We start from the raw sequence: 20239 nt of genomic DNA on the forward strand, positions 1-20239 counted from the left end.
TTGAGAATTAAATTTTAATTTTTTTACCACTTGAAATAGAATTTACTCGAGAGAACATTTATAACTATAAAAAATATATCAGTCAATATTTGCAATGGAATTTTCAAGATTGACGCTATCAATAATTGAAATAACAATGAAGGTCGTAGAATGAACAATCTATTTAATTAATAAGAATTCAATGCATTTTCAAGTAGTTGACAACAACTTGACATCGAGTGTATGGTAAAAGAATTGAAGAATGAAATGTGCATTAGGCTTGCCAATGCCTTTCTTTTTTAATTTGACATTTTTGTGGATTTTCACTTCGAAAACTCAAACTAAGGATGCATACACATTGAAGGAACTCACATTATATTCAAATTATAGTTACATTGCTACTGAAATATTTTTTTTTTTTAAATATAATATGTGGTGTCTGCATCTATAATTTGAGTTTATACAGTGAAAACCCACACAAATTTCAAATTATGGCATTAGCAAAAAAATCCGACAGATAAACAAAATTGTACAAGCTCAATTTGCAGTAGAACTGTGAAACTATTTTCAGTCATAATATTTTTCGTTGGATATTTTTAGGTAACTCGTTTATAGCAGTGGGCAACACTGTATTGCATTTAAACCTGTATATTTGATGTCAGAAAATTTGCAATACATACGGATACATAGAATCGGAGTCAGTGTTCTGCTGTATATTGGTATATTAGTTCGTTTGAGCCGTATAAATTCAATGATGTTACCGACTGGTTTATGGTATCTTACTCGAATACAATAAAAAGAAAATATTTAGATTGGTTGATAATTTTATTTATTGATTTTCAATATATTGGTTAGAGGCAACAAAAAGTCTTTCAACCAAAAACAGTTTTTCCCGATGAGAATGACGCCGACATCAGGCGATACGCTGACGTTATTTGTTGATAAAGTAATACTGCAGGTGTGTGCCAAAACCCGAATATTAATACATTTTTATTATGATGATATTTTATTAAGATGCTATTAACTATTAAGATCGATCATAATACGGGTTCGTATCATGCTACCGAAGTTAATACGCGCCATTTTCCATCCATGAAATCTGTACAAATAAACATTCCGTCTGTTAAAGCTCAAGTACTTTGTAGCGATAAAATGACTTTTTCAGTCCAAAGTATGATTTTGGTCCAAAATAATACACTGAAAATTTTCGGCTATTAATGGCTACGGAAGGCCATATCAAAAATAAATTGCGGTACAATTAAGTACATTTTTGGTACAATTATTTAAACCTAGTCCCAAGTTTAGACTTTCACATGTGCGGACATTCGACTATACATCCAACTTCAGGCACTTCAAAGCATCCGAAAATCCGAATTGTTCGAATACTGTTTTGATATAGCCAGACGTTACTTGCATCAATATAATGAAAATGACACAAACATCACCAACACATCGTGAGATCCAAATAAATGCATTTAAATTACACGCATCCAACGATGCCTTAATTGCCTTATTCTTATAATTCTTGGCACTTTTTTGCCAAATGAAATCCTTTTATTATTTAAATTCTGTGAATATACAAATGAACAAAATGATAGTAATAAATTTAACGACAATAAAACGCCATGATTTCCAACGCACTTAACGCTTTCGACCAATAAGTACAACACCGACTTCCGACGACAAGAAGAGTTTTTGCGTTTCAATTGAATTGCTGTGAAAAATATTCGTTTGTTACTTTCTGTATGGCTAACAAAGTGTAAAATAGAATATTTTTGAATACCAACCCAGGTTTGATAGTTTTCGAATGAATCGACACTATAGACACTCTCATGTTCTTCGGTAAATTGCTGAAATGAGCCTTCAAATCGACTGTTTTATTCGACGTACCTAAATTCAAGACCATCACGATAATATCTGCCTTTGGGTCACCTTCGATTTCCCTCTTATACGCCAGTACTTCTTCATCGATTGCAGCGAGTTGCAATGTTCCATATTTAATTGTTGGATTCTCTCGCAATGTTATTAATCTTCGGAAATTTTTCAAGAAGCTTTGAGGTTGTGACTTTTCCAATTTCACATTACATTCCGTAAAATTTTCAGCAACTGGAAGCCACGTCGTTTCGGCATCGCTAAATCCAGCATTTTTTGTGTTGTCCCATTGCATTGGTGTACGTGATTGTTCTCGTTCATCCTCTGATGATATTTTATCATTCGATGTCATTCCAATTTCTTCTCCCTTTAAGAATCAAAACATTGAAGAAATGAATTTGCCGACAATATGCGCTCTTCTTATAGTTACATACGTAATAGGTGACTGTAATTCCAGGCAAAGTCTTCAGTAGAATATTGAAAATATCAGTTCTGGTTGGCTTATAATCCGTTGCAATTCGTTTTTTATCATGATTTCCCAACTGAAATATTGGACATATTTTGAAATGGGTTTCTATTTCGAAGGCAGACTGTAATCATTGTACTTACGACCCAATTTGCGTGAATTCCATTTCCTTTGGGTAAATTAAGAATCCAACTATTGATACTGTTAATGTAGTCTTGCGATCCACTTCCCATCTTGGTATTCTGCATCAATTGGAAATTAAATGGAATTTGTGCACCGTACTTAGTAATTGTTCCATTTTCAACTTTTCCATAGTATTTCAAAGCGTTACACAGCGGCGAGTATGCTTCAGCCATTAAAACTCTGTAATTCAAATGAAAAAGTTTAAATTATTGAGTGTTGAGATAAAAACCCCTAGATTTTTGGCTTGGTTCTGCAAAGGTTTTGGAAAAAAAAACAACTACAAGTTTTGCAATTCCGATTTGAATAGAAACTTTTGAACGAGAGTCAAGCGCAATAAGGGCACACTATATAAACGCCATATATTAATAACCGACTAACTACAATGTAAATCAAACGTATCTGTTTCCCCTTTTTATTTACTCCCTTCTCCTCTCGATAGCGCTCGACTCTCGCTTTTGAAATTGGACCGAATGGTAATAAACGATGAAAATAAGCAAAAGTTACTAGAAAAATTACAAATTAAAGTAAAACTGTTACTGTATTAAAGTTTCATGGATTTTCGTGCCAAATTGGCTGCTAGTTAATATATTATTTGGAAGAGAGTGACAAATTGTAAATATTTATCGATTAGAAATGTTTTATGAGCGGAAATATGGTTTCCATATAATTGACCAAAAATGTCTGATTTAAAGAACAGTGTTTAGTAAAGATACTTCTCGTTTAAAAAAGATAAATTGAGTATAAAAACGAAGTTCAATTTTAAATCAATTACCGAGTAGGATTTGAAAATTCCGGTTCGTCCAAAACTGCTCGGAATTCATAAACCAGATCAAAAGTTTCGTCCAGATCGTAGGTGTTTGTGTGGTTTAAAGAACAATATTCGTCAGGTTCACAACTTCCGCCGCTTAACGGTTCGTCATCGTACACGCCATCTGCATTTTCTTTCGATTCGAAGAAATGTGGTACAGCATCAACTCTATAACCACCTACCTATTATTCGAATTGTATTCTATTCAATGATCATTATTGAATTATTTATCAAAAACTTACTCCCTTTCGCATCCAAAATCGCAAAATTTCCTTCATTTCTTCAACGACTGCATCATTTCTAAAGTTAAGGTCCGGTTGTTCTGCGTAGAATTGATGATAATAGTATGCTTTTCTGGTTTCCACCCATGTCCAAGCACTTCCACGAAATACACTGACCCAATTACTTGGCGGCACTCTTGTTCCATTTTCTAACAATTTTCCTTCATTCCAAACATAGAAATCTTTGTATTTTTCATATTCGGGGTCACTCGGGTTGCAAGATTTTTTAAACCATTCGTGTTGGTCGGAGCTGTGATTCGGCACAAAATCCAAAATTAATTTGATATCTAATTCTTTGCAGCGTTCAACCAAACGCTCAAAATCTTCCATTGTTCCGTATTCCGACTGAATTTGGCGAAAATCCGATATATCGTAACCGAAATCTTTCAAAGGGCTTTTAAATATTGGAGAAAGCCAAACACCCGATACACCAACGTATTGAAGGTGAGACAAACGAGATGTAATGCCATTCAAATCACCGACACCATCGCCGTCGCTGTCTTGAAAACTTCGCGGATAGATTTGATAAAAGTGTCCATATTCGTACCAATCGTCGGCTGCAAATAGTTCGCCGGTGATTGAACATAGCACAAGAGCAAGAATCGGCATATTTATACTTGTCATTTTTGTAAATTAAATTAGATATTTTGTTATTTTACTTCAAATATCACACGAAAATTGAACACTAAATTAAATCAACGTACATTTACTGTTTTTATAGTAGTTTTTAAACATCCTTGAACAAGAAGATAAGATTAGAGATAAAAAAATAAAACAGTTTAATTGATATTTGGTTTAGAACAATTTGCAAATATATATTTATCACAATCTGAGACATGCTTTTTAATATAAATTTTTCAAAAAAGAAGGTTTGTCATTTCAATCGACTCACTTGCAGTTTAAATCTTGGTTTTAATCACTTAATTTCGTTTTTTCAACTAATTGTAGATAAAATGAAAAAAAAAATCGTCTTCAAAATAAAATTCACACAGAGAAAATTTACACGAATACACTTACAGGATCTGTATAATTTTTGACATTTTACGTATTCTGTATAATCAACAGAGATATTGTACACTGTCTGTATAATTCGCTATTGATTTATATGTCAGCGCATCTAAAATGTTGCCAGATGAGTTGACAGATGAATCGATTGCGAATTATACAGACAGTGTACAATATCTCTGTTGATTATACAGAATACGTAAAATGTCAAAAATTATACAGAACCTGTAAGTGTATTCGTGTAAATTTTCTCTCTGTGTTACGTCAATGAAAAAACATACCCTTGACTTTGATAATGTTCTCGGAAAATAACACACATGATTACTTTTTAAAGTGAATGATTCAAGTACAATTTTAATTTTTTACACATTTCAAGGCCAAGCTTCCATCACCATAGTTGGTAGATACTCACCTGTCATATTGTATGAAATATAATGTCATAAATCTGATCAAATATTGTATTGATTAGTTTGGAGGTGTGGTTTTGATTTCTTCTATGGATTGGACTGAATTTAGTTTTTCGATTTAATTCGACCTGATGTTAGATTGCGCGGATTATCGAGACTCGTACAAAAATTCCTCCAATCTCATACATGTCGCATCTACTTGACCACGCATCTACTAGAATAAATAAAGTGAACTTAAAATCAACTGATTATAGCTTATTGTCATTATCATTTCTTTCTAAAGGGGCCGAGTTGTTTGCACGTGGAGGTTCGGATAATTTCCTTTTAAAAGCTGCTAGTATTCAGGTGTGTAGCACTTAAACAATTATATGGACTATTTGTGGGTACTTCTCTGGTGCCAATAACATCTCTGAAAGGAGGTCACAAAAATCAATCCATAGATATGACTATGTTTTGCATTTTTTATCTAGAACAACCGCAACAATTTATATTTACTACAGAACTAAATCGATAATATCGATTAGATCAATGTGTTTTTATATGTAAAGAAGTATATATTTTATATTAAAAACTTTGTTGGCTTGTAAGCACTATAGAAAAGGGCCGTATATCTCTATTAGTAAACAGACTATTACTGATGATCGAAAAAAGGTTTAAAAAATCAACGCAAATTATGTCCTGTGCATAATTTAACGAATAAAATACGGGGGATGGGTCATTGTACGAATGTGCAATTCCATTCGAAATCCGAACAATTTTAATTCTGAATACTTATGAAAGATTCATTGATGACAATTTAATTGAAGTGAATGCATAAAACGAAATTTATAGGTGAGCTTATACAAATATGAAAACATTTACGAGGAAATTACTATTTTTGCATTTCACCACAGATCATTTGCAATCATTACACAATGACAAAAGGTAACGGCATTACTCGAGAATTATTATTTAATGAATATTCCAGTTGAAATTGAAGTGGCCAATTAGATTTATAGCGGCAATAAAATTCAAGCAATGCACATGATTGAAATTTTTATCTTTGTTATCGATTCAATATTAATTATCAGTTATTATGGCATTTTTTATCAAGCACTTAATTGATTAATTTCTAAATGAGTATGATTGCTGGTTCCTGACCTACGCAATAAATGTTTTGATTTACAATGTGTAACTTTACACAAAACGAAAGGAAAAAAAGGATTGAGGTGATGAAACAAAGTAAAGTGGCTATGTCATGGCGTTATCGACAACAAGTTATAAATCAATCTATAAAAATCAGAGACTTTTTTGTCATTTTTTCTACTTCAAGCATTTATACCGTTCAAAAGATATAATTTGAATTTAAACAGATGTCTTTTGTCAAAATTCCAGCATCCGTTTGGAAAACCATGGAAAGCGATACAGTCAAGAGAAATTCACTCGATCAAAACAATGGAAAAGCCGGCTGTAAAATGTGCAAATTCCACTGCGAACAAATAAATCAATGCTCACTGTACCAAAATCAAAGCTCAACCAAGAGATGACGCTTTGCGGATACTGCGCAATCTCAATTTCAACACTTGATGACACTTGGTACACAGTCTTTCAAGATGTCTCAATCGATTTTTCCGCAGAGCAGCAGAAAAACGTATCCAAAGTGCTACAGCAAAGCTGACTTCAGCTTTTAGTGTATACAATTATATTATTATTTTTATTTAAAAATGCATGTAAATAGTGTGTGGTGATTGGTCCGAAAGTTGTGGTAACGTTTATTATTGATGATTAGAATTACTTGACATAGACATTGAGATTTTTCTTTATTTTAAATCGAATAAAGTGTTGAATTGTAGGAATAAGAAAACAACGGTGCTATCACTGCATTGCAGTGTTGCCTAGCCCACTTAATTTTTTCATCGACAATTTTAGCTTTTTTTAAATCTTCAACCCATAAAATTGTTAAGAAAGCACACTAAATCAGATTTTGATGAGTTATTTAATCGACAATTTACCCGAATAATTGAAAATACAGAAAAAATCGGTGATTTTGCATTGGGGTGTAGCAAGCTCATTCGCTTGAAAGTTTTCTTCGTTAATACCATTTATGGGCCAAGAATTGAGCAAAATCAATGCAAAAGATAAAATGATGTGCCAAAAGGTCATAATTACATTCATTATTGAGGGAAAATCGCAGAATTTGTTTTAAATGCATCTAAATTGTGAATTAATAATCTACGATAAATGCGAAAAAAGAAGAAGAAGAAGTCAGAAAAGGAAAAAAATAAATATGGAGCATCCCATAATTGACAGTGACAGATGAACATTTTTGTGTCACCTTCGTCTGGAAAGTTGAAGTTTAAGAACTTTTCTCTGGAACGATTTCGTGGAAAATGAGATGTGTCAAAACCATCCCCTCTGCTGCGGCAAAGCACGTGTTGGATGCTGTTTATTGACAAACATTTACATGTGCACACTAAATCTAGCATATTCTCCATCCACAATGGTTGTTTACTAACATTCACCAAGAGACATGCGCATTGTGTAGAAATCACTATTTGTAAACAGAAAACATATTTTCGTTATAAACAGAAAAACACGTCAATGAACGCTGTATAACAAACTTTTTTTTTTAATTCGCTAACGCCTGAAGCTATACTATAAAGTACTATAAAGTACGCATATTGTGAATAGGTACAGTTCAATGTGTTGATTTCATTGCAGTGAAACGATGAACGATGAGTGTCTCAAATCAAGAAGAAAAAAGCGACAGCATCGACGATGGATTGCAAGATTTGGGAATACCAGTGCCGTTACAAACATACTTATGGGGTCAAATAGCACCATTTATTCGTCCAAAATTAGGAAAATTACACGAAGCCGCATGCATGGTAATTTATTTATTAATTCCCATTCCATCCGATTACTGACCGCATTTCTCTTTTCGATTGATAATAGTTTTGCCAACACGCGCCCGGCCACTACGAACTCAAAGAAGCGTGTAAATCAATTGAAAAAGTTTTAGTGCAAAATATCCATTTTGGTCTATCGGTACCGTTGCAACAAGCACTTGAATCGGTTGACCGATGGCGAGTAGTACAAGCAGCACTGCCACACGTGATGCATTGCGCTGCTGCTTTACTCCATAATCGGTATGTATTACACACTCTTTTTATTTCAATATCGGTATTTTTTAATCTTTTTTTTTGGATTTACAGCGTCAAAGATTTGCAAATGCTTGGTCCGGCCGAAACAAAATTGTTGTATACATTGCATTGGATATTGTTGTTTGCATCGGCCGAATGTGCTGATGAGGAGGTCGATGCAAAAAATGAAGCTCGCTCACATCTATTTTCAATTCCGACCATTTCGTTATTTGTTTATTTATTTGCACCGATTGTGCACCATTTGAAAGAATCGGACTTTCAAAATTATCGCCTAGAAAATGGAATTAAATTATGGCATGGAATGTGGGAATTTTCATCACCACAGGGTGCACCGTGCTTTGGATCGGCTGTTAAACCAAAGGCAAGACAACTTTTAAACAGCCTACTCAGTCCACGTGAATCATTAGATGCCTACTGTCCAAATCGTAAGTGTTATAATGCACATTTTTGAATGGAGTATTTAATATAATGGAGGATTCCTTTTTAGATTCACCAAAAAGTTTGGCAATTTACGAGCTACCAAAACATGAAGAAGAGGTATGTATCTCCCATTGTCCAACTATTGTTACTTTGTTTATTGATTTTTCGACGAATTCGATATACTTGCAGACTGCTTGGGTTTCATCGCCAAAAGATAGCGTTTTTCCCGAAACAATTCCTGAAGAAGCATCAAGCATAGAAGAAGAACGTGTTGTCATTTTTCGCATACCAAATAAGACACAGCCTTCATTTTATACAGTCAGTTAAATGTGCCCTTAATACTGTGTGCTTTTATTTTTCTTTTTTACACTCAATACTCTATTCTTTTTACTTCATAAAACACTTTTAAAATTGTTTTGAAATTTTAATTGAAGGCTGATGCAAGTATGCTCCAACAAAGTCACGATAATATTTTGAAACTGGATGGTGACCGTTTTAATTTTGATAAAATCCAACGATTTGCGGTAATTTTTGTCAAATCAGTGATTATTTCTCAAAGTAATCTAAAAAAGGAGCACTTTGAAGTGGAGGAGAACTGATGAGCAAAGCATTAGAAGTTTAAAAAAATAATTAAAATTAATAATATCATGATTTTTGAGATTTTTTAAACTTTTATTAACATTATCCTCCTCAGTGAGGCGGAGCTTTACTTCTTAGTGCTCCTCCGGCTCTGAGAAACCGTCTCTGGATCAATTTGAAAAAACCCGAATAAGAGCTTGAATTTAATAACTTTTCTGCAATGAATCTCACAGAGAAGTGAAGGTTCTTCAACGGATCAAGATTCGGATGAGGAGAGCAAATCATCACACAAAAATATGAGATTCGACACCGTTGCGGCCACTTTTCTAGATGTTGGCGTTTTACGTTGTTTATTTATATTGCATTGGCAAGAAGAAGGTGTCTATTGGTGCTTACATTATATTTATAATAGGTGAGTTTTCTCCTCCAATAAAGTATATGTTATGCAGATATTTTGATACGATATTCAATTGTAGGCTTCGTAAGATAAGTGAAGAAGTGTCTGTGCCAATTTTACAAACTCGACGACGGTCGAATTCATTGCCTATACCCCAAATTGAAATATCTGTTTACCAAGGAACGAATAGCAATAGTCGTGATAGTCCAAGTGGAAACACGTTAAAAGATTTTATTGAAGTTCCTGAACAAATGGCGCCGAATACATTGAACGACTGCAGTGAAACTACTGATTCAAAAGGTCAACATTTGGAAAAGGTTACCGGAACCATTGAACGGCGTGCAAACAGCGAACGAAAACGAAATGTTAAAATTGCCAGCTTCAAATCGCTCATCGAATCAAAAATATTTTCAAAATCCGAAAAAGAATTGGAACGAATTGGTTTGAGCAAAAAACATGCAAACGATACAACATCATGCATCTCACAAGACGAAACAGATGCGGTATGTTTTCCTTTATAGAAACAAAAAAAAAGTGACTTACCCGTGCTATCTTCAATGATTTTAGGATCAATTATTGGGCAATACATTGCGACATGATAAAAAGATGCTTTCACGATCAGCATCGGTGATATCAACCAAAACTGTAACGAATTTAGTTAAAGGGAAGAGTATGCCAAGTTTGACGTAAGTTTTTTTTTAAATCTCCAATAAAGTGATGATCTTTATTTGAATTTTGTGACTTTTTAGATGCAAATATGTGGAAAATTCCACGGTAATTCGGTGTTCACAATCGTCCGGTCCGCGCACATCATTTTATTCAAAAAATCCTATAATTACGGTGACTGAGCATACGCCGGTTCCATCGCCCGAATATATGCGTCGTCAAGGTTCATACGATTCCCAATTGGAAATAATCAGTCAATCGGGTAGTCAAATTGGATTTCGATCACATATGTTGCGTTCGCACACCGATTCTCATATTGATTACAGCGGTGCCGATGAATCAGAAGCGCCCGGTTCCGCATTTTATATAACACGCGAGGGATCAATCAATTACGAAGTGGTTTTGCTTGCCGTGTACATGGTATTCAAACGAGAATCGAACACTTGTTCATTGCGGGTGTTAGAAACTGGTTTGAATATTACGGAAGTGTTATTGGATCTGGGTGTGGTAAAAACCAGCGAACATGCTCATCATTTGGTTATGGGAATTATAAAGCGAACTTGGCTTCATTTGGGATGCCCACACGGATGTAACGAAGGTATTCGCGGTCCACCGGCCGAATTTTTACGCACACAATGTCAATCGATTTTATCACGAATGTTGCGACAAGAGCCATCCAACACACGACAATATCTACGAAAAATGATCAAAACCACACAATTACATGAACTTGTTGAATTTTTCCATGCATTTGTTGGTTTTTGCGTCGATCCATCTTCACTTCTTTCACCGCTGAGTGAGTTGATCATCGTTTTTTGTACCTTTTTAAGCGAATTTGTTAATTTTTTCGTTCGATTTTCAGGTCACAAGCGACATTCGGCGTTCAAAACTCTAAATCCCGATATAAATAATATGGCAAACAATTATGCAACAAATTTTGGCGGTGGTGCCAATAATGGAACTGAGGCTCAAGTAATTGCGGCTGTTTTCAAATCATTAGTGACACGATGTGTTCAATCGTTTAAAGAATTGAAATGTCAAGACAATATAGCACTTTATTCTGATGTTAGACAATTAATTACGTATATAAAAAATGCACATGGCGGCACATTTCGACGTGTCGCATTAAGCGGCTCGATAGACGTAACGCCAAAACCGCATAAAAAAGCATACGATTTACAAACGACTCGTGTCATCAGGTAGGAGTGATTTAAATAGCTATGTGGTTTCATATTTTTATTGAATATTTTGACGTTTTTCATAGACATATTCAACATAGTGACGCCTCGTCGTATCAACAAGATGATAAATTTCAACGGAAATTATTCTTCAAAAAACGTAGCACCTCTTCAGCGTGTGCGGTACGCTTTAAATCGAAATTTATAGGATCAAAAAGCAGATCAAATTTTTTTTTTTTTTCACAGAGTTTACTCGAAACAGAAGGTCAAGAGGAGCAAGTGTGTGAAAATCAAAGTCCACTTTCGAATGTAACTCGACGAACCATTTCGAATCATCCAACACTCACACCAAAGCACAGTGAACGTGCATTCTTTCCCGATACACATCAAAGATCCGAACGCAATTCAGTTGGTCGCTTAGGTGAAATTGGTTAGCTTAATGCGAAAATCCATTTTCAACCTCTCTAAACAATTTGTTCGTATAATTTTTAGTGCGCTGGTTCCGCGGATCAAAGGATGTAACGGCTGATATGGAGTCTGGTGTTTTTGGATCAAATTTGGCTGCGTCAATTCTCCGTCATGGATCGTTTAAAAGTCGACGTAGCGATGGAATTGGTAGGTCATTACAGCGGGTACGACGACGTGTCGAACGACGTTTGGGTAGAATCGGTTTGGGAAAAGGGAAAAAAGTCGTTGGTGGAGTTGAAGAAGCAACCGGAAGCTGTAAGTCATGAAATCAAATTCACGTATTTGAATTGGTTCAATTAAAAAAAATTGATTTAATCAAACAAACATGTTAAATTCCAGGTTTCAGTCGAAGATCATCGTTTGAGTATGGTGAAGGTTCAAAAGAATCGGAAATTGTGGTGCTGAAAGAGCGTCGATTAATTCCAACAAAACCAGTTTGCGAAGGAATGCAACGATTCAATTTTTTGCTTGAAGTTTGTGTGCCTGGAACTGTTCCAGATCCACAACTAATTGGTGCAATTATGGACTTGGTATGATTTTTAATTAAAAAAAAAAACAAATCAAAAAGAAATCTAACAATTTTTTTTTTTAATTTAGCCAAATGCTCCGATAGTAACACGGGCTGCACTTCTATTGGAATGTGCTCATTATGTGCAGAAAGCGAACAATAACCAGTGGGCATCGTGGATAAAACAGAATTTAACATCATTTCGTCCATCGGGTCCAAATATTAGTTCACGAATTCCATCTGCATCTGGTGTGCGCCGAACACATATTCTACAACGTGCGGCTGGCAAAATGTTTTATCAATGGGGCGAAGTGATTGGCATGCGTCTAGAAGAGATGCTCATAAAAGAGAAACAAAATTACGATAAACTTGATGCCACGCTAAGTGATGCAGACAAACAAAATGAATTGGTTCAACAAGACGAGGAAGAAGATTTCTTGGACGAAGGTATTTCATAGATTTTCATAGAGATCGTCACAGATTTTGTAAATGTTAAATTTCACACATCTTCTTTACAGCATCGGTTAATCCAAATGGGAACAGTTGTCCGCCGGCATTGAGGTTGATTGCATGCCTTGTTTTATATGAAATAACCGCATTTTTACGTGAAACCTATCAAACATTGCCGAAAACATCGAAATTATCAACCAAAGAAAAGCCAGCACCATGGGAGAAAATTTATCGTGAAGCAAACCGTCGCTGGTCGATGGCACTTAGCTCAATGGGCCATTCACAAACGTCCGCACAAAGCCTGCAAAGCATCGCTGGCGGTGATAATGAACGTAAAATCTCATTTGTATTACACGAACCAGACAATGAATCCGAAAATAGTAGCAACACAACGGTTACAATGCAAGGCGAAGAAACGAATAATGCAACACCAGTCGCAAGCAGTATGTTTTTGTATTTTTTTATTTTGAATTCGAACAAGATGTAAATATTAAGAGAATTGTTTCTAGGTATTCAACAAAGACGACCCTTAGCAAATGTAAGACCATTCTTATTGCGACGTGGAACGCAAGCACAAGCTCCGGCTGGCGGCTCATTCAAACGACGTTCGCTGAAATTACGACGCGGAACGAAAGAAAGCAAAGACCTTGAGAGTGATTGTAAGCAATTGACTTTGACATTTTGAGTAATTTATGCTAACACAGTTTTGACACATTTTTTTAGTACGACGAACGGACTCAATTCAATCTCGGCGCAAAGTTTCATCGATATCGGATCGAAGTGATACTTCGGAGCCCGGCATTGCAAGCGGTGGAGAGGAGTCACCGGGAATTTTGAGGTAAGATTTTACGAGGAGTAAATATCATGTTTAATCAAAAAATCTTCCGCTATCTCTAGTGACGAACCACCACCTGAATCACCGTGTGACTCGAATGAAACTGATGAAACGGGAAAAACAATACCCTGGATAAAATCAACACTTAAAATGATGAATTCATTCCATTATTACTGTACGCATCAGAATTATTGTCATCCATTTTGCTATCGTCGTCACATTCGCGCTTCATCAAGACTTATCAAAGCCGTTCGCAAAGTGTACGGTGATCAATTTGGCATCGAAGAGCCACAACAAGAATTTCTACCAGATAGCACCAAACATACAGGGCGTAAAGATCGCCGAAATCGAAAAGTTTCCGATCAGAATAATTCACAAACCTCATTGCGGCATAAGGAGAATCTTGCACAGTAATTTTCAGATTACCTTTTTTTTGGAGAAAGAATTTGAAATAACTTCCTTCCTTACATTGTCTTCAGAAGCAATGAACTTTGAAATTAACATATATTTTCCTGACTTTTCAGTGTCCTGGGTGTAAGCGATAAATCATCGGATAAAAAGCCTGAAGAAAATTCTCTCGTATTGAAATACATAAAAAATCATGTTCGCGAATTGTTCCACATCCCAATGGCAATCATGATAAAAAGTGCAGTTGTTTTGACTGAAGATCTATTTATCGAAGTAATACCAGCTGCATGGGAGCTATTATTGGAAGAAAATCCGGAAATCTCAACATCGGCCGCGGCTCTGTTCATAATTGCGTCGGTAAGAGCGCCAAATTTTGCATCGGAAATAATGCAACGCGCTCTGAAGCACAAAAACCCCGACATTCGTATTCGAGCCATTTTACGTTATCAAGTTTTATGGAAAAGTCGTTTTCAAGTGTGGCCACGAATGGAAGAGGGTGCTCATGTTTCATTCAAAGTACCACCGCCTGGAATCGAATTTACATTACCATCGCCAAAAATTGGAATCGAAAGTTTACCGGTCGTTGATCCACCTTGGTGTCCTCGTTATCAAAACAAAGACATGGAAGTACAGTTGAATCAAGAGCAACACCGTTCATTTGTAACGGCAACAAAAACACGAAAGAAACAACAAACCGAAGCCATTCATTATGCAATTAAACAACAAGAAGATAAACAACGAGCCGAACGTGAAAGTTTTCTTTTGACAACCATTCCAATTACACAACAAGCATCCCATGCGCCTGGTTTGGATCACTCGGGCGAAGATCATAATGAAGTCGAAGATGAAGGTGAAATGGGACGTGTACCGGCTCATTTGCATGCGGCTCACTCATTATTCCCATCGGTGTTGTGCTCGTCGGTCATGCAAATTGTTGCCTGTTTAGACGATGCGGCCGTAAACTCAGAAGGTGTGGCGGTTTATGGCGTTGCCTATCAAGTCATTTGGGTTTGTTTGGTCGAAGATTCAGCACTATTTTTGCGATATGTTTTGGAGCGTTTGACACGCGATCGACAAGATCAAATGTTTAAGCTATTGCGCCATTTAATTCGATTCGTTCCACGTCTACCACAACAAGCAGCATTCGCACTATACAATTACATCATTGGATATGTCATGTTCTACGTTCGATCATCACACGAATCCAGTCAAGAGGTATGAGACTTGTTTTTACAGTTTTATAAAGTTCATTCAAATACTTATAAGTGATATTTTGCTGGGTTTTTAGCTGGTCGGAGCTGCACTTTCAGTTTTATGGATGGTCGTTCACAGTGTTCATGGAATCATGTTCAAAGACTTAAAACAAATTCTACGAAAAGAACAATGCGATGCATCAATTTTATTAACAGCCAACGTTCCATCGGCAAAGAAGATTGTCGTTCACGGACCCGAAGGTAATTAAAAAAAAAATTGCTCATTCCAAGTGATTTTTGTTCACTAATTCATACTGACATTTATAGATGAAGGTGGTATTCCATCTCAGTTTCCCGTTCAAGAAGAGACGCAATTCCTTCAATTGCTGCGTGAATCCTTGGATTTCTTTAGCATTGACGAAAAGTTCCACAGTACACATGTATTGATTGATTACAAAACACGTAAGATTTTTCAAAATTGTGCGTCAAAAATGTCATTTCATTGAAATTTTTCGCTCAATGTTTCAGAGAAAATTTTGAATCCCAACTGGTATGTGCGCGATTTGTATTTCTTCAAACGTTCACAATATCCACAGTTGCGTTTAGTTGAGATGCCATCGCAAGAAGCATTCAATGCACTTCAGACGCAGGAATTAGTAAAGAAATTTGTCGAAATCGGAAAAGTGCATCTCATTTGGGCCATTTTGAAGAACGTGGATATGGTAAGGACTATTTTTCAGTAGAATATTTAATATTCATGGCATTTTTTCAAAGAAATCGTAGAAAAACGTTGTTTAAATACAAATGTTACTAAAACTTCGAAATAAATCATTTTTCATCTTTCAGGTTGTGCAACGCGTTGTATTTTTGCACGAAGAATTAATGAAATTGCCATTCTTTCCGCGAAAAGCGCTCGAGTCCGATTTGGATTTGTATCAAGGCGGAGAGCTGGGAAAAGTAAATTGAAACGTTTTCTCCATTCAAAATAATAGACATTAATTTATTTATTTTCCACAGGAATTATTGGGTTTGGATGTTCTGCATAAGTTTATGTGGGTTCGTTTGATTGCTCGTATGTTTGAAGCGATGTCCGGAAATTTCGCATATTCCGGTGACATTCATTTGTTTTTAAATGTTTTATCTGGTGCTGCAATTCTCCACTCTGAGGACGCGTGCATAATGCGATACGTTATGGCCACATTCATAAATGCTGCCTTTAATTTTAAAAATGTCTTTTCCACAAACGGATACTTTCTCATTATGCCCACTCTATTACAAGTCTATTCGTTTCATCAAACCAACAAACTTGTAACCACGACCATTGAATATGCTGTTAAACAATTCTATTTACTGAATCGTAAACCATTCATCATGCAAATGTTCGGAGCCGTATCGGCGATTTTGGACACAGACGAAGAGGGTGTTTATGGTGACGCGTCGAAAGTACAATCGAGTTGCCTTTTCAATCTTCTTTTGAGCTTGGAAACACCGTCGCCGGATCCATTGAATATTGGTAAGCCTCAGAGACAATACTATTTGACACTCTGTCTTCATTAACAAACGCGCATTCTATTTTTTCCCCCACGAACAGCTGAATTGATAAAAGAGCCAACACCATTAAAAGCAATTGATTTCTGCTATCACGACGAAGACGAAATGGTCACTGTTCTTGATTGCATTACACTCTGTGTTATGGTTGTTTCATATTCTGCCGAAAATACACGTGGATATCAAATGCTTGTAAGATGCCAAAGAAAATTCAGTTAAACGTCACTTTCTATGTAAATTTGTCTCATTTTCAGATAATTTTGGAAGCAATTCTCCCATGTTATATGCAGCAGATTCAATCACCGTCCTATATCCAATCGGAAAGTAAAACTGAACGTGAAATTATTCTTCAATTGGCCGTAGCCGTTCGTACTATGGTTCACAACAGCGAAGGATTGGCAAAGTAAAGAGTTTTTCGTGAGAAACAAACGATTTTCTTTCTGAATGCTTGAATTTTAATCCGTTTTTACAGGAGCTATAATGGACCATACCGAAATAGTCCGGAGCACAAAGGATCGAGCCAGAGAAACTGCAGCAGAGGACCACCGGTATCACCGGGCTTAGACTTTGAAGATGAATCACATTCAAAATATGTCAGCGATGTTGGCAGAAATAAAAACTATGAGACACCCGAAGACTCAGAAGTAAGATCACAAATCCAAATTCAGAAAAAAAAAAACAATCTCACGAAAAATGTTAAAATCTCCTAGGCGATTCGCACGAATTTTCGGCGAGCAAGAGATGTATTGTTGTCAGTTGTTGGAGAATTTATTAGCAGATCATCGACACGCCTAACTGAATTGGCGAAAAAGCAATCGATGACCGATACCAAAAATGTCGAATTACTTGATGTAAAATGCCACATTCGTCTAGCCGATATTGCTCATTCATTGCTGAAAGTGTCGCCATACGATCCGGATACAATGGCTTGCAGAGGTTTACAGAGGTAATGCAATGCAAAATAATATTTAAAGTAAAAAGTGTAAAAGTGCTTCTTATTTTCTTTAGATATATGCTATTCATTTTGCCTCGAGCCGAATGGGCAAATGATGCATTGAAAGCTGCACTGGTACAAATTCTACGGCGTTTGGATAAAGTGTTTTTGAAAATTTCGAAGAAACCATCAATTCGGGTGAGAATTTATTTGACACTTGAAAGAGGTAAAAATGACGTAAAATGTATTTTCTTTGGATTTTCAGCGAAATACGGATTGGGAAGCGGCTGCTGGCCTCTTAAAAGGAATTCATGAGACAATAGTTCGTCATCCGTACGTTTTACACTGGCAACAAATAAAAACCCTATTTAGTACGGTGCAAAATTTGATTGTAAATGAGCCGGGTTCAGCGGCCGAAGGTGTGTCCAGTGGTGCTGGAAATGCAGTTGTAACACAAAATCCTCCACCCTTCTTTTGTTCGACGGTTGTTCGTTTGATTGCATTACAATTGATAAGCCCGGTGCAAGTGCATTCATTGGAGCATGTATGCGGTGGTAACTCGGAATTTGCGACACAAGAGAAAGCTGAAGGATTTTTACTTCATCTGTTGATGCCATTGTGCTTAAAAGTATGCAGCGGTCGTGGTGTGTCCGATGTTGGTTTACTTCGTCAAACTGATATATCATTTTTGGTGGCGGCCACATTGAATGCAATGAGCCCACTTGCCGGTAGGACAGGACAAGTTGGTACGGCAGTTAACAGAACAGTTGGTGATCTAAGAGCTGGTTCATTAACCTTTACAGGTAGCCGAGATGCCAAACGACCAGCACGAATCAGTGGAAGCCTATACCAAGCCGGTTTTCTATGTAAGTTCGAATGATACCGTCATGATTGCACGTAATTTGAATGAAAAAAAAACCCAATAACGCTCACACAAATGAAAAATCAAAACTCTTCCATTTTTTAGCACTCCGCATTCTTTGCATATGTTTCGAACAACGATTGGGTCAAGAATGGCCGCGAATTGTGCGCGTTATGCGCGATTTAGGCAGACGAAATGAAGCCGCTCCAGAATTATGGAGCTTCTTAGAATTTGTTGTAACCCATCGAACACCTTTGTATATTTGTTTAATGCCATTCATTTTGCACAAGGTTTGTCTGACTGATTTGCAATAGTAGTTGGCTTCGAGTGAACAGTTCTATCTCTTCTTTCTTCTCTTAAGCGAGTCATGCGCTCTTCTTTTTTTTCTTTGCCATTATTCAGCATTTACGAACATAGCGAAACACCATTTTATATGCAAACATTTAATTATGAATTTGAATCCATAGATTTCCCAGCCGCCAATCGGCGATCATGAACGTCACATGCAACATTTGATTCGTGAACGAATGAAAGGAACACCCGAGCCGAATATGATAAAATCACGCGGAGCCTTGCTCCTTGAATTGGCACGTGAGCTGCGCGAATTAAAAGAAGAATTAGAAGAACGAAGATATGGTTTGTAGTTACATTTCATGTAGTTTTCTCTTTTCTTGTCCGTTTTTTTGTATTTTTTTGTAAGCGACAAAAAAAGAAAAAAACCATTTAGTGAACAATCTGAACAATCATCAAATCCCCATTTTCAATTTAGAAAAAGAGCCCGAACCATCAAAACGTGAAGTATCACAAATTCCACCGCCATCTGAACCACCGAAGCATCAACAACGGCCCTCGTTAATTTCATTGTTTACCGGTGGCCAACATTCCACATCGCATTTATCATCCCTATATCACATCGATTCACGACCCGTAGCCGCACTTTGCACACAATTAACGCAACACACCCTTCATCCACCACGGAATGAATCATTATCGAGTAGTTCAACGGTAACGAAAGAAGCCATTAGCGAAGGTTCAATAACCATAAACCCGAACAATGCAGGAAATGGATCGTCAACGGTACTAGGTGGTTCATCCGTTGGTAGCATATCGGAAGCGACAACAGTTCCTCATCTAACGCATTCAATGTCGTTGCAACAGCAAAATTCATGGAAAATGCAACCGCCACGATTGCGTTTTGTTTCGTCGGTTGAATTTAAGCATTCGTCTGGTGAAACGTCGACAACGCCCTTAGAAAGTCCGACCGAATATAGTTCAGGTGAAAATAATAAACCATCACGATTGCAACGTTCCAAAGCAAGCAGCCGTAAAACGTTTCGCAGTCGACGCGGAAGACAACCACCATCATCATCACAAGTTGGCCAAGAGGTATGCACAATATTCAATTCAAATTGAAATTGTCATCATTTATTCAGTTGTGTGTTTGTGTGCTTAATTCAATTTCAGAATCAATCATCGGATCAATCCGAAATGCAACCGCCAAAACCAACTGCCATAGCCGCTGATTTGTCATGGGATTCAGTGTCACAAACATCATCGACGTCTGGCTATCGTGATAACAATAGTCTTCAAACCGGCCTACTTTCACCAGACAGCTCATTAACCTACGGTATTCCACAAAATATGACACG

The 20239-nt window shown here is 36.5% G+C and overlaps 2 protein-coding genes across 2 annotated transcripts; one reads left to right on the forward strand and one right to left on the reverse strand.

Annotated features, from left to right (window-relative positions):
- Positions 1–1484: 1484 nt before the first annotated feature.
- Positions 1485–4320, reverse strand: LOC116341573 (probable maltase). Its single transcript, XM_031768719.1, has 7 exons — positions 3551–4320; positions 3273–3490; positions 2461–2680; positions 2286–2393; positions 1767–2218; positions 1621–1693; positions 1485–1547 (listed from the first exon to the last, which is right to left on the reverse strand). The coding sequence occupies exons 1-6, from the start codon at positions 4211–4213 to the stop codon at positions 1621–1623; spliced, it is 1734 nt and encodes a 577-aa protein (XP_031624579.1). The 5' UTR covers positions 4214–4320; the 3' UTR covers positions 1485–1547.
- Positions 4321–6621: 2301 nt separating this feature from the next.
- Positions 6622–20237, forward strand: LOC116341790 (protein unc-80 homolog; the record flags this gene model as incomplete). The annotated part of the gene is made up of 37 exons (XM_031769085.1): positions 6622–6745; positions 7702–7868; positions 7936–8129; positions 8196–8569; positions 8632–8681; positions 8754–8882; positions 8999–9088; positions 9377–9555; positions 9620–10043; positions 10108–10226; positions 10290–11002; positions 11069–11405; positions 11471–11567; positions 11631–11814; positions 11877–12107; positions 12192–12382; positions 12450–12807; positions 12879–13253; positions 13320–13469; positions 13534–13648; positions 13708–14055; positions 14170–15268; positions 15342–15507; positions 15574–15708; positions 15775–15968; positions 16093–16203; positions 16264–16759; positions 16838–16986; positions 17049–17197; positions 17267–17438; positions 17505–17740; positions 17803–17926; positions 17994–18594; positions 18696–18880; positions 19058–19226; positions 19360–19976; positions 20055–20237. Coding segments are annotated over exons 2-37 (9597 nt in total), but the record flags the coding sequence as incomplete, so codon positions are not given.
- Positions 20238–20239: the final 2 nt, after the last annotated feature.

This window comes from Contarinia nasturtii, unplaced genomic scaffold (genome assembly GCF_009176525.2).
Source record: "Contarinia nasturtii isolate CC-2019 unplaced genomic scaffold, AAFC_CNas_1.1 Cnas_scaffold_745, whole genome shotgun sequence".
NCBI classification, from domain to species: Eukaryota; Metazoa; Arthropoda; class Insecta; order Diptera; family Cecidomyiidae; genus Contarinia; species Contarinia nasturtii.

Bases quoted from the DNA above. Each gene is read 5' to 3' on its own strand.
- LOC116341573 (XM_031768719.1), bottom strand. From the start codon at position 4,213: ATGACAAGTATAAATATGCCGATTCTTGCTCTTGTGCTATGTTCAATC. The intron at 2,681-3,272 runs GTAATTGATTTA...TTTGAATTACAG, and splicing joins GAATTTTCAAATCCTACTCG to AGTTTTAATGGCTGAAGCAT. The intron at 2,219-2,285 runs GTATGTAACTAT...TGATTCTTAAAG, and splicing joins GAATTACAGTCACCTATTAC to GGAGAAGAAATTGGAATGAC.